The following is a 27,255-nucleotide window of genomic DNA, read 5'->3' as shown; positions in this document are numbered from 1 at the left end:
GATCGCCGCCTCTCCCCCGCCCCTCTCTGTGAAGGAAGAGTGAGAGGGGCGGGCAGAGGTGGCGATCCGCCGCGATTGACGTCAGGAGGGGCAGAGCTGAAGCTGAAAGCTCTGCCCCTTCCAGGAAATGCCGGCTGATTGCCCCCCGGGCAATTCGGGGGCTCTGCAGCCCTCGTTTTGCGGCGGGGACACGTGAACTCCCTTATGCGGCCCAGCCTCATCCTGACTTTGCCTCCTGCGGCCCCCGGGTAAATTGAGTTTGAGACCCCTGGTCTAGGTCAACATATCCCGGGGCAGAGAGCCAACTCTCCCATATTTGATCAAAGCGCTGGTGACAACCTCTATGAGCATGTACAAGTTCTTCTGTTTTTAATTAATTATTAAGTTTTGCTACCCATTGTGGTAATGTAGGTGGGAATTCACTTTTCCCCTTGCAGAGCGTTAATAGTTCAGCTTGTAATCTGCGGATCTGAGGATTGCTCTATTATCTTTATTCTGGAGGTCTTTTTCATCATAGAGCCTCAAATATAAAACAGAACAGTCTGTGGTAATGTGGGCTTATATATTTGGTTCTTGTGCATCTAGGATTTCCATCCTGTACCTATGCAAGTTATGGCAGTTCCATAACACGTATACTAGATCACTGACACTTATATATTTGTTAGAGGTACTCTATGGTAGTGTATAAATGTATTTTAAACTTTCCTGTATGTTTTTAATTAACAACAAATACTTTTCAGGTTGATTTATATAGGAGTTATTTTTTTGAAACCCTAAACTAATTGTCTAAGCACCCCCTGAACCTTACCTGAGTGCCCCCAAGTGTACTCGTACCAAGTGTTGAGAACCCATGTACTAATTCACACTAACAACCCCCCCTCCCAGTCACTTTCCCCTAGGACCAGGGAAAAGGAAACACCCAAAACAGTCTTTCTCTCTCTCTCTCTCTCTCTCTCTCTCTCTCTCTCTCTCTATATATATATATATATATATATATATACATATATATACACCTTATGAATCAAAGAATGAGCCTAGGTATAAGGAAGCCTTTTAGGCGCCCTTATACCAGGATATATCGAAAAGGAGTTACTAGAATATGTAAGTCCTGGTCAGTCGTTGTGTGTAGGAGGAAAGCTTTCCATTTTCCAAAGAATTTCTTGGTACCTTTTTTTCTTATAGAGGCAAGCCTCTAGTTTATCCAGTAGCATGACATGCTTTAGTTCTTCCTTCAAGTCCCACAAAGAAAGAAGAGTACAATATAGCTATCTGTTCTCGATCAATTTGTGGGCGGCAAGCAATACAACATGTGCCAGATCAGATATTTTACTCTTCGGTTCCTTATATTTCATAGTATTAAACCAAAGCATAAGAGGATCTTTTGACAGACATGTTTTGGTAAGCACATTTACAAACCTTACAACCTCATCTCAGTAGTCTTGGATAATCGGGAAAAACCAAATGCAGTGTACCCTGTCAGCTCTGAGTGATTTAGATTCCACACAATAATCTACATAGCCTGGCCTGGGTGTCTTGTACTGGATGTGAAAATTGTATATAGTACGATAGAGCATTAATAAGTGTAACTCCCTCCACTCACTAGTCTTGAACTTCCTTATGTTGTTATTGCCTTCTAAAATTCTCATCTACAGTTGAGGGACAGTAAAGTATTTATTCCAGACTGCCATAATATGCCATGTTGCTTTTTCTGTCAGCCCTACTGCCTGTAGTTCCCTGTGAATATCAGATAAGGACATATTCTCCCCTCTTAGTCTCAGAAACGTATCAAACTGAGTAATGTGTGCTATTGTAGAGACATTTCTCAGATGCGCTTTAACATGCTGTATATACTTGCGTATAAGCCTAATTTTTCAGCACAAAAACATGTGCTGAAAAGTTACCCCCTCAGCTTATGTGTGAGTCAGTTGCGATGAATGGATGGTGGAGCAGGTTTTGTTACTGGCAGATGAGCATAAGGATTGTGCTGTAGTAATCTTGGTCTTGCCAGCTTGCTCCTTGCTGTGTCTGTGCCCCCCCCCCCCCCATCCACTGCAACATGGTGTCCAGAGTGCGCTGCTCAAGACTACCTGTGTCCCCTGGCTTGTGGAGCAGAGCGTGCAAGCATCGTGTCAGTGGTGCAATGATCAGGGATTCCTCCAGTGTGGCATTCGCTGTCTCATATCTATGACCCCATCTATTAGTGTGTTGAGACACAACTATCATTTTTGTGGCACATCTGTCTATGAGGAGGGGTGCTGACCTGTACTGGGTGCCCATCTGGCTACTGTGGAGTGGGCTATACTGGGGAGGGGGCTTATATGCGAGTCAATAACTTTTTCCCGAGTGGGTACCTAAGCTTATACGTGGGTCAGCTTATATGTGAGTATATATGCTCATTTTGCCCATATATAAAAAAAATTGCCCCGGTGTAACGATCGGTGTCAGCACGCAGAGAGTATCTGATTATTGGCGATCTGCAGTATCACCAAGAATGCAGATATACACCCAATTATTGATGATCTACAGTATCACAGATAATCCGATATTTTGCTAACCTCTGGACACCAGCAAAAGAACACAATAAAGACAGTAATATATCAAGGAAGTGTGGAAATATCCACCACACGGCAATTCCTCAGAGGTGTGGTTACCTCTGAATGGGAACCCCGTGAGTGAGATCCTCTAACCAGGTGGAGTGAGGAATCTCGACCCCTAGCAGTAATCGTCTACTTGGGGCGGGCGTCTCGGAGAGGCAGGCCTCAGAGATAACCCTCCCGTGGGAGACGTTCGGAAATCAGGCAGAGGTCGGAACAAGAATCAGATAGGCAAAGGTACAATAACGAAGAGCGAGAGAGTAGTCAAGGAAAGCCGAAGTCAAATCACAGATACAATATCAAAATACAATCCTAACTAAGGTGTGAAATCCTTAGTATCAACACCAGGGCACTGAGCTAAGGTCTGAGCGCTAACACAAACAATGTATTCACGACAGCAGACAAGGAGCAACTGACAGACAGCTCCTTTTATGCTGGGGAACGCTCCAGCAGCGTCCCCCAGCCGCCCTGCCTATCCCCAGCACTGCTGGAGTCAGCTGACCAGCCTGGTCAGTTGACTCCCTTCCGGGAACGATAAAGTTCCTGTTATCCGGAGACACTGAGGCGGCGAGAAGGCGGGGAACTCTCTGGGCAGCAAGCGTGCACCGGAGTCCGCCTGCCCCATTGCCCCCGCCGGCAGCAGAGCGGAATCCGCCTGGGATGTGGAGTCCGCCGCCACATGTGTGCCGGCGGCGGCTCCGTCAGCCCTTACACCCGGAACCTCATATTTCCACATTACATCTGTAAAGGTCAACATGTATTAGTTTCTAGTTTAAGAAGGTTACCAAGATTAGTTATATCTTTATCCACCCACTTTAAATCATTTTCATGCAAAGTGCTAGGGACAAAACTAGGATTGCCTTTAAGGGGCATATACTTTGATATCCACCAGGGCGCAGGAGCTATTTCTAAAAAAATGACACCACCACAGGCGCCTATTATAAAAGCCACAATTAGTGGCAAAGAACGGAAATTTGAGCCCATGTTGGCAGACGTTATTAGGCGCCGAAATGTACATCTTGTGCCGCGAACCGCGGCTTTTATAATGGCTAGGATAAGTGGCAAACAAGGTGAATTTCGGCACCTGGAGGTGCCCTGTTAGTGGGAATGATGAAAAGTAGGTAATTTTTGGTGCCCAGTAGCACCCGAATAGCAGAAATCATTTTAACTGCACCGCTGTGCATTTCCGCAAGTCCCGATGCCTGGATTCTATCGAGCCCAATATTTAAAATGATTGCCTGTAATAGGGTGATGAAATCTACCAAATTTTGCTGCATATCGCAGCTTTGCAGTAGAGGGGGAGTAAAGATTTAGGGGGTTTAGGGTTAGGCGCCACCAGGGTGGTTAGGCACCACCAGGGAGGGTTAGGCAACACCAGCGGGAGTCTTAGGGTTAGGTACTACCAAGGGGGTCATAGGGTTAGGCACCCCCAGGGGGGTCTTAGGGTTAGGCATTACCAGGGGGAGTCTTATGGTTAGGCATCTGTAGAAGAAGGATTTTGTGTGAGAGAGTAGGGTTAGGTTTGGCCATAGTAAAGTATTGGTAAATATTGCCAATATTTTACTATCAGAATTCAGTAGTAGAGTATCACTAATTTTCAAGAGATTCTACTAGCGGCTAATCCCAGGTAAGTTTAGTCCTATCCCGACCCACTACCCTCCACCATCCCGTCTATCTCCCTTGAAAGCTGTAGACATGAGAGTTTGATACATTTTCTCTTCTTGTGTCAAATAAATGTAGTGATGGCTGTGGACAAGCCATGGACATCTTTATGTTTCGGTAGGGGCAGCACTTGAGGTAAAGTATATAATTTTGTTTGTGTTCATACGCCTCAGGTTCTCTTTAAATTCCATGGATATATCTTAAAGAAGTTAATTAAATAAGACTCTATATTTTCTATATCTATATCGTTATTGGGCAGCAGGGGCGTAGCAATAGGGGTTGCAGAGGTTGCGACCGCATCGGGGCCCTTGGGCCAGAGGGGCCCCGAAGGGACCTCACTCAACTACATTATTAGCTCTCTGTTGATCCTGTGCTCATAAAAATCACTTCTATAGATACTTTGAATAGTGGTAATCATTAACAAACTGTTCCCCATCCCCTTCTTACACCTCTGACACTGTAGCTGCCATTGGCAGGTTTTGGTGCGCCGTATCAACTGTTATGTATAGAGTGCTTGGGGGGCCCCAATGTAAAACACGCATCGGGGCCCACAGCTCTTTAGCTACGCCACTGTTGGGCAGCATTGACACCAGGATCCTGAGGAACCTAGGCTTCCTGGAATAGTGCATGGTTGGCCTGTCTAATAGTGGCCAATACGTCCGGTGAGTCTGTTCACTACTGGGTGTCTATGGTGGAGGTGCTACCGATATTTGATACAAGACAAATATAGAAGATATAGAAACGATATAGAAACGAAGTCAGCTGAAGGGTGTGCGCTGAGCAAATAATATAGTGACTTTAAAAGGTTTGCCTAAACCTGGTGACAGCGCACCCTGTAGGACAATAATATCTTGCTATAGTGCTTTGAAATTTATATACAATTAAATAAGACTAACAACAAAAAACTTTCACAAAAGCATATACTAATTTACATAGGTCTTTTCTCTCAGAGACAGTGTTTCTTTTATTTATTTAGCGTCCTTGACTATCTGAAGAAAAAGAAAAGTGAGGAATGTCAAGACTGGAGGAGTAGTACCTTAAAGGACACCGAGGCGAAAATAAACTAATGAAATAAATGATTGTATCTATCCTCCTGCTCCTAAAAATTACTTTTTTAAAGATATATTACACAGTTTTATTTTATGTTTAAATCTACTCTGTAAGTTTTAGCTGTTGTATTGTTTTTGCCCAATTACACATTCATTAAAGTATGCCAGAGCTAAAATCTATGAATTATTTACCCTTTTTATCTCTTTTCTGCTCTCCGAAACCATTTTCTGCTAGGAAAGTGTTTTATAGTTGAAATCTCTTATCAGTGAGGGTCACACTTTAGTCACTTCCTGTCTGAGTCAGGACTGAGTCAGCCATTTACATGCCTAATATTTAACTCTTTCAGGCAGAGAAAGAAATAAAGGAACACGGCATAGTTATTTGTGTGCTAGGCACTGTACATCTCATCATGTCACATGTCACCTTGGGTATCCTTTGATGGTTTCTTTATTTTAATAATGATTACAAAACATGGATTAAAACCAGAAGTCATGGAAAATCTAAAGATCTGTTACTTGACAGCTATCAGCAGGAGAAGAGAATCAGTTAACACAGATGTGACCCTCCAGACTGGCTCTAAACACAAGATCAAATTCAGAGTAGAAATTCACAGAATTACTACTGTCAGATTATAACTAGTTCTCTATAAGGGACATTTATAGAGAACTAGTACAGGTAATTTGAACAGAATAAACAATGAGAGAAGATTGGAGCCTTCAAAATGGAAATTATCTGTTAATCAAACAGCTTATCCACAGGAAAAAAAGACCTCTCACACACACCAACAGATTAGTCAAACTATTGTAATTCCCCAAAATAAACTCTTAATTAAAAAAAATAATAATGCCTGAAAGGGTGAATAATTTTAGTTTCATCTTATCCTTCAGCCTTTCTAGTCTTTGAGTTGTACAGCACTGAGTTATCTAGGCTTGGGATTGATTTCTTATCTAAGTGTGCAGGCACTATGATTTTGAGAGGTCTTTTTTGTGAAAGCTACAAACAGATGGTCTAAAAATATCAAAAAGTCTAAAAATAGAAGTGTATTATTTACTGCTGAGTCTGGATATGACATTATGATTGGCGATAGCTGCTTCCACATTAGCTAAATGTGACTGGGGTAAGCGTGGGGATTGTGATTTCCATTTAGATGACACTTGGGCCCATATGCAATTCACTTTTTCTCCTGGGTTTTCTCCTTGAAGATAATTTTTCATCTTCAATTTAGATGAAGTTTTTAGCACTCTGCAATTGAAAAAGTATCAAAAAGTAGGTGAAAAAGTACTGTCAAAATCATTTTGCGTATTTGTTTGCTTGTTGGTGGTGTGAAAAGAATTTTATTTACAAGTTGTGAAAATTTCACCTAGGAGAAAACTCAGGTGAAAAAGTGAATTGCATACTGGCCATGGGGCGAAATGCAATTCTCTTTTTCACCTGAGTTTTCTCCTAGGTGATAATTTTTCATCTTCGATTTTAAATAATTTCCCAGCACTTTTCAACTTAAAAAGTACCAAAACTGAGGTGAAAAGGTTCAAACAAAATTATTTTGAGCATTTTCTTGCTTTCTGGTGGCTTAAAAGGCATTTTATTGACAAGTTTAAAAATATCACCTAGGAGAAAACTCAGGAGAAAAAGTGAATTGCATACGGGCCATGGTCTCTTACTCAATTGACATCAGTGTTGCTCGGATACCTCATTATCCTATTCGAGTTTGGTCGAATTCGGATAGTAAACTATTCAAATTCACTCGAAGTTCAACATTTGAGTTAATCGAATATCCGATTCGACCTCGGATATCCGACGTCACTATCCGAGTCTGTATTCGAGTAAAATATTCGAGCTGGCCTTAAATAGCTTTTAAAACTTGTATTGGAGGTCAATGATGCATGAAACCACCTTTTTTATGAAGAAAAACATAAAGTGATTATGTGGTGATGTAGTAGTTATAAAAAAGGTATCAAAAATAGTAAATTAACTTCATGAAAAGTGTTTGCATGAGAAGGTGTGTCCAAAATGGTTGTTGGAAGTCTTCATTTACGTCGTCTTCATCTTCTTCTTCTTCTTCTATATCTTCTTCTTCTTCTATATCTTCTTCTACTCAAATCTTCTTCATCTTCTACTTCTTGTATCTTCTTCAATTATCTTTTTCTTCTTCTATATCTTCTTCTTCTTCTTCTATACCTTCTTCTTCTTCTATACCTTCTTCTTCTTCTCCTTCTTCTATATCTTCTTTTTCTTCTAAATCGTTTTCTTCTTGTTATATATCTTCTTCTTGTTATATATCTTCTTCTTCTTCTATATCTTCTTCTTCTATATCTTCTTCCTCTTCTAAATCTTTTTCTTCTTCTTATATATCTTCTTCTTCTTCTTCTTCTCCTTCTTCTATATCTTCTTCTTCTTCTAAATCTTTTTCTTCTTCTTATATATCTTCTTCTTCTTATATATCTTCTTCTTTATCTTCTTCTTCTTCTATATCTTCTTCATCTTCGTCTTCTATTTCTATATCTTCTTCTTCTTCTTCGTCTTCTTCTATATCTTCTTCCTCTTCTTCTGTGTCTTGGTTTTCCTTTCTTTTGTAATATTTTTTTTTACTTCATTTTTGGAAATATGTTATTTTAATAACACCATAGTTATATATTTGTGTTGATGGCATAATAAGTAGGTAGTGGCACATTGCAAGCCACAGCGCCTTTTTCTGTGTACAAACAATGAATGTATGGATAAACGGTATCTCAGGTCTGTAAGTACCTGCACATTGGCCGGTGCCTGGTCTCAGCTGGACTGCCTGTACAGCGCATAAGATATCAATAGTAGAAAAGAGACGGCACACCACTGGCTCTGCAAAATTTGCTGTGTATTGGCGAACAAACACTACATGTTACGGATCATCGATCCTTCATCAGGTGTATAACACCTGATGAAGGATCGATGATCCGTAACATGTAGTGTTTGTTCGCCAATACACAGCAAATTTTGCAGAGCCAGTGGTGTGCCGTCCCTTTTTCTGTGTACCCTGGCGGTGGTAAAACACAGACATCAGCAGGAGGAGGAAGTAGTTGCAGGCTTGCAGATATTGTAGTGTGGTAATAGCTGCCGGTAGGAGAGTGGGTGGGCAGGTGGCAGCAGAAAATAGTTCTTCTTCTGTTCTCCCTGGCAGTGGTAGCAGCACACAGACAGCAGAAGCTCAATGCAGCTACAGGAGGAGGAGTAGTGTTTGTCAGGCAGTGTGATCTGTGATGTGACTGACATAATAGGCCCTGGTTCCTAGCGGTGGTTCCAGGGCCGTAAATACACAGCATGAGGTTCCAGACAGCGGTCGTGAAGCCCACATTGTGTCCAATACACAATTGGGACAGCACAGTTTTCAACTCGGACACCTCTAAATTAATTACAATTTTTTTTTTTCAAATGGATGCAGCTATTTTTGAGCGTAATAGCTGGTGGCGCATGGGCAGCAGCACCTTGTAATGTGTTCCCTGGCAGTGGAGACACAGACAGCAGGATGAAATACAACAGCAGGCAGCGTGAGGAGGTTGAGTGTGTGGCAGACTGGCAGCAGGCAGGAGGGCAGGCAGCGAGACATAATAGGCCCTGGTTCCTAGCGGTGGTTCCAGGGCCGTAAATACACAGCATGAGGTTCCAGACAGCGGTCGTGAAGCCCACATTGTGTCCAATACACAATTGGGACAGCACAGTTTTCAACCCGGACACCTCTAAATTAATTACAATTTTTTTTTTTCAAATGGATGCAGCTATTTTTGAGCGTAATAGCTGGTGGCGCATGGGCAGCACCACCTTGTAATGTGTTCCCTGGCAATGGGGACACAGACAGCAGGAGGAAATACAGGAGCAGGCAGCGTGAGGAGGTTGAATGTGTGGCAGACTGGCAGCAGGCAGGAGGGCAGGCAGCGAGACATAATAGGCCCTGGTTCCTAGCGGTGGTTCCAGGGCCATAAATGCACAGTATGAGGTTCCAGACAGTGGTCGTGAAGCCCACATTGTGTCCAATACACAATTGGGACAGCACAGTTTTCAACCCGGACACCTCTAAATTAATTACAATTTTTTTTATTTTTTTTTTTCAAATGGATGCAGCTATTTTTGAGCATAATAGCTGGTGGCGCATGGGCAGCAGCACCTTGTAATGTGTTCCCTGGCAGTGGAGACACAGACAGCAGGAGGAAATACAGCAGCAGGCAGCGTGAGGAGGTTGAATGTGTGGCAGACTGGCAGCAGGCAGGAGGGCAGGCAGCGAGACATAATAGGTCCTGGTTCCTAGCGGTGGTTCCAGGGCCGTAAATAAACAGCATGAGGTTCCAGACAGCGGTTGTGAAGCCCACATTGTGTCCAATACACAATTGGGACAGCACAGTTTTCAACCCGGACACGTCTAAAATAATTTAAAAAATTTTTTTCCCAAAATAAATAATGCAGGGTAGGCAGCTATTTTTGAGTGTAATAGCTGGTGCCGCATGGGCAGCAGCACCTTGTAATGTGTTCCTGGCAGTGGAGACACAGACAGCAGGAAGAAATACAGCAGCAGTAGCAGCAGGTGTAATGTGTGTGCGCCACTTCATGTCCCCCTCTCGCCGACAACAGGGGCCAGGAATTCACCTTCCACCCAAGCCTGGTTCATTTTGAGAAACGTCAGTCTGTCCACAGACTTGTGAGACAGACGAGATCGCTTCTCAGTGACGACTCCACCGGCTGCACTGAAGCAACGCTCTGACAGTACGTTGGAAGGGGGGCAGGAGAGCACTTCCAGGGCGTACTGCGCAAGCTCGCTCCAGATCGACAGGTGCTTGACCCAATACTCCATGGGATCAACAGGGGCCACGCTGTCAAGCCCGCTGAAGGACCCCATGTAGTCAGCCACCATGCGGGTCAAGCGCTGCCTGTGACTGGAGAAGGATGCTGCTGCAGGCACCTCCTCTCTAGTCCTTGGCAGCTCTACACTCATGTAGAGCTCTTGGGTCAGAGACAGCAGGTCTGTGGTGCGCGTGCGCTTGCTGCTGGTGGATGCAGGCACCTGCTGCTGCCTCTGTGCTGGCTGGACAGTGGGGGTGGATGTCTGAGGGAAGGCTTCCTCCAAGCGCTCAACAAGGGACAGCTGCAAATCCCTCATTTGATGCGCACGGTCTCCTCCTGCAGGCAGGAACTGGCTGAGCTTCCCCTTCAGACGTGGGTCCAGCATCATGCAGATCCAGATGTCCTCCCTCTGCTTCATCTGGATCACCCTTGGGTCCTTGCGCAGGCACCTCAGCATGTGCGCTGCCATTGGGAAGAGTCTGGCCACGTCTGTTGGCACATCATCGGCAGCCCCAGAGCCGACAGTGCTGTCCTCTTCCTCTGCCTCCTCCACCTCATCCTCTCTCCACCCCCGCACCACTCCAGCTGCTCTCTGCTGCTCCCCCTCATCAGCAGCAAGGTCATGGACCTCCACCAACTCCAAGCCCTCCTCAGTTGCAGTGATGGAGGCAACTGTTGCTCGTGCAAGGTACTGGCTGACAGCCTGCCTCTGTTCAACCAGACACTCCAACATCGCCAGGGTGGAGTTCCAGCGAGTTGGAACATCGATCATGAGCCAGTGCTGTGGCAGGTGCAGCTCTTCTGCACCTCTTCCAGGCTTGCTACGGCTGCAGGCGAGAGCCGGAAATGATGCACAACCTTCCTTGCCGCCTCAAGGAGTCGGTCCATCCCCTGGTAGGTCCGCAGGAACTTTTGGACTACCAGGTTCAGGACGTGCGCCAGGCAGGGGATGTGGGTCAGGCCTCCCCTGCTGATTGCAGCAACCAGGTTTGCCCCATTGTCGGACACCACCTCTCTGACTCTGAGGCCTCTGGGGGTCAGCCAATTCCTCTCCTGCTCTCGGAGTTTGGCCAGGACATGGTTCGCCGTCAGTTTGGTCTTCCCCAGGCTGACCAATTCCAGCAGCGCTTGGCAGTGGCGGGGCTTCACGCTGCTGCTGAGGCGGGGGGTTTGGGCTGGTGTGCCGGAGGATGGAAGCGGATCAGAGGAACCTGCTGCAATTCCGCTGACCCTGCATGGTGGCACCACCCACTGCGTTGTTGCTGCTGGTGCTGCTCTGACAGTTCCCGATGCTGCTCCCCCATCCTCACCTCCTTCCACCAAGCTGACCCAATGCGCGGTGAAGGACCGATAGCGACCTGTCCCAAACCGGCTGCTCCATGAGTCCATGGTGACGTGGACCCGTTGACCCACCGCGTGCTCCAGCCCTCTCCCGACATTGGCCATCACAGAGCGGTGAAGTGCAGGGATGGCCGTGCGTGCGAAAAAATGTCGGCTGGGGATTGGCCAATCGGGGGCAGCACACATCAGGAGCGCACGCATGTCGCTCCCCTCCTGCACAAGGGAATAAGGCAGGAGTTGGGAGTACATGGCCCGTGCCAGCAAGCCGTTCAGCTGACGCACGCGACGGCTGCTGGGAGGCAGAACCCTGACCACCCCCTGGAAGGTGTCGCTGAGCAGGTTCTGGTGACGCCTTTTGCTGGCACGGGAATCACTGGAGGGAGCAGAGGAGGCCACTGAGGACTGGCTGCCAGAACAGGCCTCATTGTCGGCGGCAGGAGTTGCAGAGGGAGGAGGAGCAGTGCGTTGCTGACACACTCCTGCTGGTGCTGCTGGAGGAGGTGGAGGAGGGCGGGTGGCTGCTGCCGACGGCTTGGCAGTGGTGGCGGGTCTGCCACTGCCACTGCCACCTTCCTTCAACTTCACGAACTCCTCATGCTCATGAAAGTGTTTCCCTGCAAGATGGTTGACCAGAGAGGTGGTGCCAAACGCAGAGGGCTCCTTCCCTCTGCTGAGCTGCTTGCGGCACTGGTTGCAGGTGGCATACTTGCACTCCACATATGGCAGGGTGAAAAAATTCCATATTGGGGAGGTGAAGTTGCCCCTTCGGCTGGAAGGTGCTGCTGCCGCTGGTCTCCCTGTGGTGGTTGGGGGGGGGACTGGCATGGTGCGGCTGGTGGTGGCACTGGCAGAACTCGTCTCCGGATCGGCACGCTATGTGTGGCCTGCATACCACGCCCACTTGTGATCCTGCCCATGCCTGCGATGCTGATCCTTCTAGCAAGGCCCACAGACGCATCCTCCTCCTCCTCCTCCTCCTCAGAGCTGATGACATCCCCACTCCCAGGACCTGGCACCCAGTCTCTGTCCTTCACCCTGTCATCATCATCCTCCCCCTCCGCAAACATGTCCTGCTGGGATCCCACAAACTCCCCTTCTGCATGCATGGGCGGATGGACAGTCACCACTGTCTGACTGTCCAAAGCATCATCCCCCAAAGTGCCCATGAGCATTCCTTCCTCCTCCAATTCTGCCGCAACAGCATTCCATAACCCCACTGCGCTTGGGGATAAGAAGGTGCTGAGTGACAGGGTGCTGGTGTCGCCCGCTGGGGCTGGAGAACTGCACTCCTCCTCCTCCTCCTCCCCAGGCAGTGCTGGTCGGCTGCTGCTGCTCTTGCGAACAGGAGTGGTGGCGGGGGTGGAGGACTCGGTTCCAGAGCTAATGGTGGCCTGCTCATCCACCATCAGTTCCACCACAGAGTCTGCGTCCTTCTCCTCAATAGGACGGCTACGACCTGGCGGTGGGAGTACCATCTGCGCCACACACTGCTGCTGCTGCTGTTTCTCTGCAGCGTAACTCCCAGCTGTTGGGCGGCCAAGGCGTCCACGGCCAGTGGCTAATGGCGGAATAGCCACTGGTGCAGACGCAGAACTGCGCATGGTGGTGGTGGCACGGCTGCCATGCCCACGACCTCCTCTCTTGGCGATGCCCTTGCTGCCCCTGCCCAAACTTCGGCTGCCAGTGCCAGACATCGTATATGTTTAATATTATACAAATGAAAAAAAAAACTTATGTATGTAAAGGCGGGTGGGACAAGTGGGGTACTTTAATGGGGTGGGACTGGTGGTGGTGGGTGTGTGAGGTGACGGACAGGTGTATTCTACAGCAGAGATCGGTGTAGCGCTAACTAGAGAGTGCGCAGTGCACACACAAAGACCCTAGCTGACGCTGACTGACGGTGTCCCTATACACAGACTACAGTACAAGTCAGCAAATACACAATAGAAGTAATAGAAAAAAATAGGACGGGTGTAGCACTAACGAGAGGGTGCGGACAGCGCAGACGTGCACTGCGCACACAAAGACCCTAGCTGACGCTGACTGACGGTGTCCCTATACACAGACTACAGTACAAGTCAGCAAATACACAATAGAAGTAATAGAAAAAAATAGGACGGGTGTAGCACTAACGAGAGGGTGCGGACAGCGCAGACGTGCACTGCGCACACAAAGACCCTAGCTGACGCTGACTGACGGTGTCCCTATACACAGACTACAGTACAAGTCAGCAAATACACAATAGAAGTAATAGAAAAAAATAGGACGGGTGTAGCACTAACGAGAGGGTGCGGACAGCGCAGACGTGCACTGCGCACACAAAGACCCTAGGTAACGCGGTGACGGACGGTCCCTATACACAGACTAGAGTACACTACAGTACTACTAACTAAACAATAGAAGAATCTAGCTAAATAATAGAACAGGTGTGACTAGATTACAGAGAGCAGATACAGGACAGGTATAGCAGTAAAGCTGGGCCTTGCTAACTACAAAATAGTACAATTCTATCTAACACAGAAGTAGTAGTACAGTAGAGTAGGACAGGTGAGAGCACAGGTAACTAGAGACTAGAGCACAGAGCAGGGCAGGCTGCCTTGCCTTGGCACAGGGCCTAGCTGCTGGCTGCAGCTGCAGCAGTGGCAGTCTCCCTCCCTAGTCCCTAATCACACAAACTAAACTGCCTAAAATACAATCTATCTACAATACAAAGCAATACAGTTCAAGTGTTGGAGTGTAAAAACGCTTGGTTTAGAACAATATAAATGCACTTGCACACAGACAAAACGCACTGGAGCAGTCTCTCAGTACGGTTAGTCAATAAGTCGCAAGCAGGACGAGTGAGGCAAGATGGCGTCCGCTATTTATAGAGGGGGGCTTGGCCAGGCTCCCCCTCTGTGATTGTCTGCAGTCAGAGGGCTGGGAGCCCTCTGATTCGCTTGTGAGGACTCGAGGTGACGTCTGTCGTGACGCTATCCGAGCTGGTGACGCTATCCGAGCTCGGCTAGCTAGGATATCTCCGGATATCTGCTTGCTATCCGAGTGTGCTCGGATAGCATAGCCCGGATAGCTAATACTATTCGAGCTCGGTATTCGAGCTCGAATAGTGATAAAAGAGCTAGGATATCCGAGTACCTCGGATATCCTAGCTCAGATGAGCACCACTGATTGACATTTCTCCTGAGTTCTTTCTTGGGGCTACATTTATGAATGTTCTGAAGGAAGGAAGTGTCTGCAATGCTCAACGCAATCTATAGGCTTCTTCCATTTAATGCACTATAAGCAACTCCTCTTACATATTTACTGTACATCATTGTGGACAAGCCAATCTTTTTATACCAAAACATTGGGCTAAAAGTGGGAGAACTGGGGGTTCTAGGTGGGTGATATACCTATGTGTGGGGCTCTTTTATGGAGAGAGTACACATTGGAAGTGTACCTGTAACCATAGCTACCTCTCTTAGTTTGAGTGCTTGTGAGCTCTGTAACTCTCTGCTAAAACTAGAAGATCACTACTGTCACAGGTCAGTGCGCCTGGAGCTCTAGTAAAGAATTACTAAGAAGCCAGGGAGATGCAAGGACTCAAGCTGGAGCATGGAAAGGTAGCCCTGCTTTCCGGCATGCTTCAAAATGCATGCTCTACATGGGGGGTTAGGTTAGCACATGGGGGGAAGGTCGGCCTACCGGTGGGTCACTCCATTTGGCCTGTTTTGGAGGCCAAAAGTTGAGAAGTGGGCTTATTCACGGATGACCATATCCCAGAGTGCATATGCTACTTAAAGGGACACTTAAGTAAAAAAAAAAAAATTAGTTTTACTCACCTGGGGCTTCCAATAGCCCTCTGCAGCTGTCCGGTGCCCTCGCCGTCTCCCTCCGATCCTCCTGGCCCTGCCGGCAGCCACTTCCTGTTTCGGTGACAGGAGCTGACAGGCTGGGGACACGAGTGATTCTTCGCGTTCCTGGCCACAATAGCGCCATCTATGCTGCTATAGCATATATCATATACCATATAGCAGCATAGAGGGTGCTAATGTGTCTGGGAACGCGAAGAATCACTCGCATCCCCAGCCTGTCGGCTCCTGTCACCGAAACAGGAAGTGGCTGCCGGCGGGGCCAGGAGGATCGGAGGGAGACGGCGAGGGCACCGGACAGCTTCAGGGGGCTATTAGAACCCCTAGGTGAGTAAAACTCATTTTTTTTGTTTGACTTAAGTGTCCCTTTAAGATCCATCCTTAGATGTATATGCAAGTTGGCTTTATAACAGTAAAATGTGCGTCCAGACTTTTTTATTGACTTTGATGATTAATTGGAACAGCTCACCTGGCAGTTCTCAAAGACTCTGTGCTCCTTCGTAGACTTTGGGATGGTAACAATGCCATTCTAAGAAAAAACAAAATAGATTATTATTTATATAGAGCCGACATCTTCCGCAGCGCTGTACAGAGTATATTGTCTTGTCACTTAGCTGCCCTTCAGAGGGGCTCACAATCTTATCCCTACCATAGTCATATGTCTATGTATGTATAGTGTAGTGTATGAATCGTAGTCTACGGCCAATTTAGGGGAAAGCCAATTAACTCATCTGTATGTTTTTGAGATGTGGGAGGAAACCGAAGTGCCCAGAGGATCCAAAAGTGCCCAAAATTGGTCCTAGACTGTAATGTAAGGACATCAGACAGCGATTGTTAGGGACATCAGATTGTAGGCTTGTTTGAGAGATAGATAGTGACATGAATAGTCAACTGTCGCCTATAAAGTAAAGCAGAAATTGTTTTCCTTACTGGTTTTTCTTTCCCATAGTTTGAAAATATCATTTTATTGAGTAGCGCTTCCCGCTTGGTCACATGTACATTTTTGTATAAAGGCTTATAGTGGCAATGTGCGCTTATGTTTTTCGTTTTGTTAATTGTTGTGGCCAGGATATTCAGAGCTGTGCTTTCTTGGCATTTCCTTTATCAAGAAATTGTAACTTACCACTGGATAAATTAGTTAAAATGAGAATGTCACTAATAGTACACACATTACTCAGTGTGCTCAGTGTTGCAGCCATTGGTTGGTAAGTATGATAAAACCTTCTCATATCAAAAGCAAGCTATGCAAAGCAGTGCTTTTCCAAGCAAAAGGTGACAGTGGGAGGGAGGTTATAAAGCGCTCTGGCTGCTGCAAAATTAGAGAGAGAAAGAGTGGTGCACCCTTCGCTCGCCCACTTGGTCATGAGTCATACATTTAGTTCCGACTCATGTACAAGTCGACATCTATATTTTTGATTAGTAAATTAGACCTACATTTCTAGACTTATAGTCGAGTATATAAGGAGAAGAAGAAGAAGAAAAAGAAGAGGAAGGAAGAAGAGGAGGAGGGAGGAGGAAGAGGGAGGAGGAGGAGTAGGATAAACTACTGCTGATACTTTAAAATCACTTTTGTATGTCTAGTGGAAACCTCTGGAACAGTCAGAGAATAGTACCTGCTCTTTCACTGTTTTGTACTGTAAATAGTAATATAGACAGACACTGAATGACTGTGAATGCCTTCTAGTATGTGTGTACTCTGATTGGCTTGGCAGACACATGCTCTGAATATATACACACCAGTAATCACTCGATTCTTTGTAGAACTCTGCTGCATTGCACCCACCCCTCGCTGCAGACCCACCGATGCGCTTGCCCACATGCCCCTACCATAAATGACTGTCACCTTCCCCCCCCCCCCCCCCTGCTGCAGTATACAGCAGTTGTAATATGCATGTGCAGTACTGCATCCACATTGTACATATTACCATTGCCTTTTAGTATATTAGATAGCAAAAATATTACAGAATACATTAAGGGTACCTTCACACTTATGCCTGTGATTTTAGGTTCGTTGTATGAACGTTTTTCATATTAGCGATTCTGTTTTGTGTTTTTTCACAACCAATTATTTTTTTTAACAATATTTTATGCACATTTTTTATATTCCGATTTTCCATGTATAATCCTGAAGTTCATTTACATGAGTATGAAAAAGCAAATCACTTTACACAAGCAAATTTTCATAATTGACTTATGCCTTTCGCATGTCCTTTCCTAAAAAAGCATACATGTAGGCCATTTTTTATCTGTAGAAATTTGCATTAAATTGCACAAGTGCGGTGCAAGAGAACCCAAATCAGCAAAAACACAATTCGCATACGAATTCTGTCATGAGTGAACATTTTTCATTAAAGGAAACCTGAGCTTTATTATTATTATTTAGTATATGTCTATGTATGTATTGTGTAGTGTATGTATAGTAGTCTAGGGCCAATTTAGGTGGAAGCCGATTAACTTATCTGTATGCTTTTGGGATGTGGGAGGAAACCGGAGTACCCGAAGGAAACCCATTGAGCTCAGAAGAACCTGTATACTAGGTGCCTGGTTGTTGTATTAATCCACTGAATCACTGACTAAGAATGAGTATGGAGATCAGGTGATAACTGGCTGAATAATTATTGCAGGTGTGTGATGTAGAAGTTATGCAAGTTCATAGAGTCCATTGTTCCTTTAAAGTGAACCTGAAGTGAAAATAAATGTATGAGATAATGAATTGTATATGTAGTATGATTGATAAATAGAACATTACTAGTATAAAAAGTATCTCATATTTTTATTTTGAGTTGTATTGCTTTGTTTTTAAGATTGCATCAGACTGTCACTCCTGCAGTTTAGAGTCCACACTCTGTTTTAAAAGCTGAAACAGAAGTAGTGACCCTTTGAACTTTCCTGCAGTAAAACCTTATTATCTCACTTCTCCCTGACAGATATCACCCTTTTAACCTCTATTTACTTTTCAGGTAACCTGACTGAAATTGACAAGCTGTTGACAGCCTCTTTTGCATAGATAACTAACGTTTTTTTTTTACTTTTGCTGTACTGTAAAACAGGAAGGGACTTCAGATAATTTCTTATTAGGGCTAGTACTGTATATGAGTATCTGTTTATCTCATCATGGGTCTGATGCATAAAACCTCAGGAATATTTATGTGACCTGTCTGTGCATGGCAGTATTACCACGATTTTGTGCATCAGGACCCTTGTCACTTTAGGTATGCTTTAGATTTTGTCTCCCACCATGGCCTCCAAAATCTTCAAAAGATGTGTGGTTAGGTTAGAGTATTATAAATGCATCAATGGACATCAACCCAACAAACGTTGATTCCGGTGATACCTTTAATGACTTACTGTACACGGTTTATTGAAAGCTTTCAAAACATTGAGTTTCTTTTTCAGGCATTATGAAGAACTGTATCAGAATCGTAAAATGATTGAAATACAGAGTTCTGTATAATTCTTGAAGAAGAAACGTAAGGTTTCGAAAGCTTTCAATAAACCGTGTACAGTTAGTCATTAAAGGTATCACCGGAATAAATGTTTGTTGGTTTGATGTCTGCATTTCTGCTCCTCAACTAACACCAGACCAGAAGGAGAGAAGAGGTGGTACCACAAAAACAGTGCTTCAAAATGGATGTAGTATCAAAACGAATACCTGAATGCTCCAGCGTATACAGATCTGTGCTGGTGTCTTCCCATACTGCTCTGCGAGTTGTAAGATAACTGGATGTGCGAAGACCTGTCCCTTTGCCAAAGGACAGAAGCCTTCAAATACAATATTATTTTCTTTGCAATAATCCACCAGTTCCTGTGGCCTCTGAAAAGGATGATATTCCACCTGTAGAGTGACAACAAGGTTAAGAGAAACATACGGTACATTTCAGCTGCTCTTATCTTCTCCCACAGTCAAAAACATATTGCTAATTTAATTGGCTTCTACCACCAATAACCAAACCTAATGTCAATGTATGGGTACAGATGTGGACAAATTTGTTGGTACGCTTCTAATTCACCGGAAAAGGGTGTTACCCAGCAGTCAGATAAGGTTGAATGACTGTTTCTTCACTCCTATGCATAGAAGTTGTGCTTGCTTCTCAGCAAGGAGGAATCCAGCCACACAGAGATCAAATCTGTTCTGTAAGAAACCTGGCTTCAGGTCATCATGTGTAAAAACTCATAGGATCACTTATATCACTTTAAAAAGATGGATAAGTTTCTTAACCCTAATACTATCCCTACAATGAAAATCTGGGAATACTCTGATCCAGGGTTCTAGAGAACTGGAGTTTTCCATTAACTTTATAAATATAAGTAAAATTTAGGGAAAAACAATAGGAACTATACTATGTAGCTAAAGTCATTAAAGGACAGTATAGCCTTCTTTACATTTTGCCAAGAGGCTTCCACCATCCTCCTCGACCCCACTGATCCAGCGCTGCGTCCCTCTGCACATATTCAACAAGAGCTTGTTGAATGTGTTCTTGTAACGTATATGCAAAAAAAAGGCAGTGTGCAAATTTTGGTGACTGGTGAAGCCACTAGTAGACTATTAGTAAAATTACCAATATAATACTATTAGATGCTGGATAATGCCGATAATAGTATTAGTCATTTTAACAAATATTCTACTATCACTTTACCTTACCTAAGCCTAACACTAAACAAGCCCTAAGTAACCTTACCTCTACCTAAGCCTAACACTAAACGAGCCCTAAGTAAGCCTAACACTAACCTACCCCTACCTACTTCTAACACTAACCCCCTCACCTACAGCTAACATTAGTACCCGATAACTTAACCTCGTCGCTTGGGTTGGAATCTCCTCCACTATTGATGCCTCCATTGCCCCAGTGCTTTGGCTATATCCGGCTCCTAAATAGTCCACTGGTCGTCACTTTAGTTGCATTTAATATTGTGGTCTATGGCGACAATGAAATTTCCTATCGGCCGCAGGTGCACAAATTGCCCGTTTACTTTAAGGCTGCGCTCTGGTTAGTGTCATACAGTCATACTGCTCATGCATGAATATTGTCCGCGCCTGCGCAGTAACACAAAGCTGCTTGAGTATGGCTTTGTCCTCCCCGCTTGAGCAGCTTGGCGACACTGTGCAGGTGTGGACCGTACTCTGCCATGCGCAGTACGGCCGCACTCATACACAGATGGGAGCAGGAAGATTTAAAAACCTACATCTAGTACATTTATAGTTTATATGAAAGTCATGAGTTTTTTTTTCTATTTAGCGGTACTGTTCGTGCACTTCCTGTTTACAGTGACCACTTCCTTCAGCTAATAAAGCAGCTTCAGAACATCATAGTTTGTCATTACAGATCTATGACCAAGGGATACATAACTCTATGGAGAATACAAAATGTATTTAAAGAGCCTATGCAGTGGTAGCTTGGAGACAGGCTGGCCCCATCACAGAACACAACACACACAGGCACATTAGCAATTCATTGCACAGTCTTGCAGAAAGGAGGTGAGGGGACAACTAGGTCACCCCTCTCCATTCACAAGCTCTACTGACATGCTTTGTCCTTTACAGAAACCACTTCATTCTGGGATTGAATAGTCCCTTCCATCTACCCCGGAGCCACACAAAAAAAAAATTCACTAAAGAACAGTTTGTCCCCAAAGCAAGCCAAAGGAAAAGAAGAGCACAACAGCAAGAGCTGGATTGTACGAGCAGAGAAGAGAGGGGTGACAGGCAAGGAAAAAGCAAGGAAACCAAGTGGATGGGGGAGGACAACAAAAATGAGGGCGAAAAAGAAAGGAGGTGGGAAAATAGAGTTCCCACAGAGAGGAAACTCACAGTATCAAGAGGAAAAATACATTCACTGCAGCACAATATGTTCCTTCTGTGATAACAACAATGGAAATACTATCACTGCCTATATAGTGTGCAATGTTTACATGATCTCATGACATTATTCACCGGTTATACCTCACGTCCTCCTACAAAACGTGCTAGAATAATAACTTTACCCCCCACCATGTCTGGCATATTTTCAGTACTGGAAATCACAGAAAGTGGGATCAAGAGCTACCCTTCATAAATTCTCTGTATGACTATACTTATATTGCATAACCACAATTACACTGCTACTGATAGCAGCTCTAGACAACTTTCAGCAAAATCTTAATCAGAATCAATGAAACTGCTAGCACTGTACTGCTCAAAGCGATACTACCCTAGGCAGCTATTAATCCCTAAAGCCACTCTTTCCACCGCCCACTTGATGGAGATAGTCTGATAGGCCCAAACACCCTTTCCATCGATAAACTGCCTAAAAATGACTGGAAACTGATTAATCTATGATAGAGGTGCTCGTTCCTGTCTCATTTCTGCAATTTGGCACAACTTGTTATTGACCTGAGAAAGTAGGGTCAACCTGCAAAACGCATAGTAATTTAGCAATAAATATATTTTACAGTAATTGCTGTACAACTGGCTCATTCTTCTAGAGATGCAGGCTAACCTAGCACTCTCTATTTTAATCTTTTAATGGTTGTATTAAAAGTTCTCATAACAGCAATGTATCGGTAAAGGTTCACTTGACGCAGGCAAAATAGCCAGGGTCTGACAACATAGCATCCCACGGCCGCAAAGATTACTGCACTGCCTGCAGGTAAAGAGGCTATTCCTGGGCATAATGGGAAGGTCCAAGTGCTAGGAATGCAGTTAAAGTACCAGAATGATGATGTGAGCTGAATCTTTCGGTGTAAAGTTCTATGGGGAGTAGTCTAAAATATGTGTTCTTAGAATTCACCAAGGCCCCCAAAAGAAAGTATTATTTTGATAACAGCTTTTAGGTTGCAACTCCTAGTTATAGCCTGCTCCAGCTCAGAACAAAAACCCTCTGCTTGTGATCTGCACCTACAACACATCTAGGATGTGACTAATTGTAAAATCAGGGGATGAACCACATGGTTTGGATCTCCTCTGATTCATTATAGTAAAAGGCAGTACCCTTGTTCTTGTAGCCAGTCTCATCTATCTTTAAGTACGTATAGGTGTAAAGGTCATATAGTGGTTATGGCAGCACCAACAAGACCATTTTAGCGTAAAGCGTCGGAGTTCAGCTATTATACAGCCACACTCTGTCTAGCGGCAGGTAATGCGTAGGTGACTGAAGCTGGCTCCAGATAGTGGCGGTGTTGTGGCAATGGGTGCTCGCCTATAGTACGCTCGGGCATTCAGCTTCAGTGGCACGGTTGTGCACACATTTTCCCTAATGGGCTCTTAGCTACAGTATAGCTGAACACCAAGAGGTTTATTAGGGCACCAGAAATAGCGGTAAAGCCGAGTGCCAGAAATGTGGGATATCGGCAGAAGCAGCGGTGAGGGTAAATAACTTGGTTCCCGGAAATTTGGCTATCATGTAGCCAATTCCACCTCAGCAGTAGGTTAGTGTTGGGAGTAGGGAACGTTAGTGTGGGAGAGAAGTTAGTGAAGGCATTAGTAGAATATCGTTATTACCCGCTACTCAAATTCTTGGGTGCCTTTATTCCATGTACACATAGAGGTGTAGGCCACAAGTAAAGTATATTTAGGTCCAGCACCATACACTTATCATATAGAATTAGACTGCGCTACTCTATATTCCTTTATGGCCAAAAGCAGTGCCAAGCTGAATGCACTACCTGGCCCTGTTGTCTCTGTGAACAGGCGCTTATGCAGTATAATCTTTTTATAGTAAAAGCTGATAAAGTAAAAATTTAGGTATAGTAAACTAAATGTTCAGGTCCCAGTCAAGTACCATTATAAGTAAATAGGAGTAAAGCTTGGTATAGTAAATCAGGATATAGCAGAACTTCTGCTATATTAAACCTGTTTTTTGGCCCCTGCGGTATTCTGTATCCGGTTATAGTGGAAACTGGGTGGGCGCATGCATCATACGTCTGTCAGAGGCCCATGAACCATGGTCGGTGGGCTGGCTGCCACTTGTAGCCTGCTCGCTACCTGCACACTACACTGGGCCTGTGTGGATTACCTCAAAAGCACCAGCCGTGGAATTGCCCATCATCTGGGGCTTATACATGGCTGCAACACTACAGTATCATCCAGGCTGCACAGAAATGTGGACAGAGGAGCACAATATCAGTACTGTGCCTGCATTAACTGGTGAGATGTATGCTTCCTTTGCAAGCTGTTTTTTGCATGCAAATATCTGCATATTGATCTAGCTTAAACATTGTGTTCGTTTGCTGAAGCATTGACAAGAAAGAATGACTCCCGATTATTGACTGAATTTAGATACAGTATTATAGTATACTTTATTATGTGCTTCAGTATGACAGTTTCTGATATACATAGTAGACTTCTGATATAATAAACCAATTTTACTGGTCCCTTGGAGTTAAACTGTACTGCATTAGTAAATCACCCCCATTAAGTCACCTTCTAAAACACACTACAGTACTGCAAAGCCATATATTGTTTCAGGTTTTTAAATTGTCAGCTTACACTTAAGGACAAAGAGAGGAAAAGGTGATCAGTATTACATTAATTTATGCAATTATGCACTCAATGATAGCAAGGTTGAATAAAAGTGAAAATGAATCCCTGCAATCTCCTATTCCACAATGTAAACTGGCTACGTAGTTCCTCATTACGCAATGTACTAGCTTTATTTTTTGTAAATTTCCGTGTGCTGTGACGTGACAAGGGTGGTTCAGGCATCCAAAGGAAATTCCAAGACTTCATGCCCAAGAACAACATCAACACATTGTACATTACTATTGATCAAGCGTTCCTACTTCCTTCCATCTTGGCAGTATTTTTCTATTACACAGTTAAACACCTGCCCCTTAAAATTATTTTTGTTGGCTGGTCGCTGGTTTTAATTATAGTATTACGTATTTCGCACCCAAACAACTGATTCAATACTGAAAGTAGAAAGATTTTAACATATGTAGAAAGAAGAACCACATGGCAACAATAAAATACAGTGGGCTGATTAATCAAGTTGATTTAGCAAGTGGTGTAGTTGCCCAGTCAGAATCCTTGTCTCAGTTGTAACTTGGATGATTACTTTAGGTTAACCTCCAATACACAACATTTTTTGGGGTTAACCTCCAATACACAACATTATTCTTCAGTGTTCTCCTGATGGTGGACTCATGAATATCAGCATTCGCCAATGAAAGACATGCCTTTAGATGTTTAGAAGTAACAGTTTAACAAGTACGGTAACAACGGTTTTGGATTTCCTCCATTTATACACTGTACATCAAGGTCTATTGACGTCACATGCAGCGGTGTCACATGGTACAGGTGGAGAAAGGACAGGCGTAAGTGTGTCATCAGACAGGTGAGCCTACGATACTCAAAACTGGCCTGAGGGGTACATATTTTACATGAAAAGGGACTACTGGTGGTCTGTTGGTCCTCGTGAAATTGAACACAGCTATCTGCCCAAGCCCTGGCCAGAAATCGATTGAAATGATGGCTGGGCAGCAACGTTGTGGCATTTCGATTCTGCACAATCAGTAATGTACAGGCATGCTAACTCTTACCATCAGGGCCGGGCCGAGGCAGAGGCGAGAGAAGCTCCAGCCTCACGGCGCAATGTAGGAGGGGACGTACAACTCACTATGCTTCAAACACAATAGAGGAATGATAGCTGAGAGAAATAAAAAAAGGGGATACATAGAAGTGACTGCAAGCCAGAAAACTAGAGATTAAGGTGTTGGGGGCCCGGGGGCGCCTGTTAGTCTAATAGCAATCAGTATGTGACGGCTGAGGTGGGAGGGATAGAGGGCCGGACTTTGGTGTCTCAGCCTTGGTTGCTGGAGGACCTTGACCCGCCTCTGCTTACCATTAAATATATCTTCCCCTTACTCTATCTCCTAACACAAACTCTCCTACACCTAGGCCTAAAAGTGCTTACTAATGATACAATCGTACCACTTCTGGCTAAATATGAGGGCCCACCTTAGGTATCCATTCAAAGTACTTTCACTCACTCTTCTACTACATAGATTTAGTATGATTGAACAATCAAGATTGTATCACTAGTGGGCAACTTTACCCTAACTTTTTCACCTGACACTGTGTGGTAATGATAGCTGGCCACAAACTACACAATTCCCTATAGCTGGCAATTGGCTATAGAGTAACCAAGCTCCGACTGTGTAATAGGGGGATAACCAGCGCACGGATAGTGACCTGTATTAGCAGCCCTACGCTTCACGAAAGATGGCCAGTGCTCTGCGACATCACAGGTGAGCACCAGCTGGGATTCGAACCGAGGACCCAGCGTTGCAAGGCGAGAGTGCTAACCACTATGCCACCGTGCTGCCCGCACACAGCTGAATCAAATCTACCCATAGAGCCCAGTGCTAACTTCTACAATGGGGCTGTTTTACATTCCTCACCTAAATATTTAAAACAGTATGCCTTGTTTGATGCAAAAAGGTATTATTTGGCCATCATTTAAATAAGCTATCACATTGTATATGTAGAACTTCCTGGAATGGTGCCTCAAGTAAACGTATTATTTTATAGTGTGATTGTTAGCAGAACAAAAGCTAAAAGAGAAAAATATATTTCTGGAACATTTAGCATTTTGTTTCTTTGACATTTTGTCTTGTTCTGTACAACCTGGTCCCTGAAAATATACATGCTGCTCCCTCTGCCATGTTTACCAGGAAAACTCTGCATCCCCAGCAACTTCTTTAGTAACGTTCCTAGAAATATCGCCCTCTTCCAGATACTCCCTCTTGTATCGTTCCCACAAATATCCCCCTCTCCCAGATATTACCTCATGTAGTGTTCCCAGAAATATCCCCCTCTCCCAGATATTACCTCATGTAGTGTTCCCAGAAATATCGCTCTCTTCCAGATACTCCCTCATGTAGTGTTCCCAGAAATATCGCCCTCTCCCAGATATTACTTCATGTAGTGTTCCCAGAAATATCCCCCTCTCCCAGATATTACCTCATGTAGTGTTCCCAGAAATATCGCCCTCTCCCAGATACTCCCTCATGTAGTGTTCCCAGAAATATCCCCCTCTCCCAGATATTACCTCATGTAGTGTTCCCAGAAATATCCCCCTCTCCCAGATACTCCCTCATGTAGCGTTCCCACAAATATCCCCCTCTCCCAGATATTACCTCATGTAGTGTTCCCAGAAATATCCCCCTCTCCCAGATATTACCTCATGTAGCGTTCCCACAAATATCCCCCTCTCCCAGATATTACCTCATGTAGTGTTCCCAGAAATATCCCCCTCTCCCAGATACTCCTTCATGTAGTGTTCCCAGAAATATCCCCCTCTCCCAGATATTACCTCATGTAGTGTTCCCAGAAATATCCCCCTCTCCCAGATACTCCCTCATGTAGCGTTCCCACAAATATCCCCCTCTCCCAGATATTACATCATGTAGTGTTCCCATAAATATCCCCCTCTCCCAGATATTACCTCATGTAGCATTCCCAGAAATATCCCCCTCTCCCAGATATTACCTCATGTAGTGTTCCCCTCTCTCCCAGATACTCCCTCATGTAGTGTTCCCAGAAATATCCCCCTCTCACAGATATTACCTCATGTAGTGTTCCCAGAAATATCACCCACTCCCATTGCCTAGTCAGTTGTGCCCTTTCATGGATCACTTCATCATAAGCTTGTCTCTGGAATTATAAGTCTTCCTAACCCTGACTCTAAAACCCTTTTTACGCTTTTTACAGGGAGGTACTCGTGGCTCTGTATTGCCTCTTCTCTGCCACTACCCAGATATTCACTACAATGGTGCTGTTCCTACTGCTGGGTCATCCTTGGTTCGAATCTCAGCCAGGGCCCTATCTGCATTGAGATTGTATGTTCTCCCCGTGTCTGCGTGGGTTTTCTATGGGATTTTTCCTCCCACATTCTGAAAACAAACAGATAAGTAAATTGGCATCGCCCTAAGTTGGCCATAGATGCCCACACTTGGCACACTATGTCAGCTTG

General features: G+C 44.7%; 1 protein-coding gene across 2 annotated transcripts in view; it reads right to left on the bottom strand.

The window, feature by feature from the left end:
* LOC137521144 (glyoxal reductase-like) overlaps positions 1–27,255 on the bottom strand; it is a 219,118-nt gene that overhangs the window by 51,124 nt on the left and 140,739 nt on the right. For both annotated transcript variants that reach the window (XM_068240002.1, XM_068240003.1), the window contains exons 5-6: positions 18,957–19,139; positions 15,774–15,833 (exon numbers count right to left, since the gene is read on the bottom strand). In XM_068240002.1, the coding sequence (XP_068096103.1) occupies positions 15,774–15,833; positions 18,957–19,139 (243 nt within the window). The remainder of the gene's footprint in view (positions 1–15,773; positions 15,834–18,956; positions 19,140–27,255) is intronic.

This window comes from Hyperolius riggenbachi, chromosome 6, assembly GCF_040937935.1.
Source record: "Hyperolius riggenbachi isolate aHypRig1 chromosome 6, aHypRig1.pri, whole genome shotgun sequence".
Classification (NCBI taxonomy): Eukaryota; Metazoa; Chordata; class Amphibia; order Anura; family Hyperoliidae; genus Hyperolius; species Hyperolius riggenbachi.
Note: the sequence above shows the minus strand (reverse complement) of the source record. Positions and strands in the feature narration are given on the sequence as shown.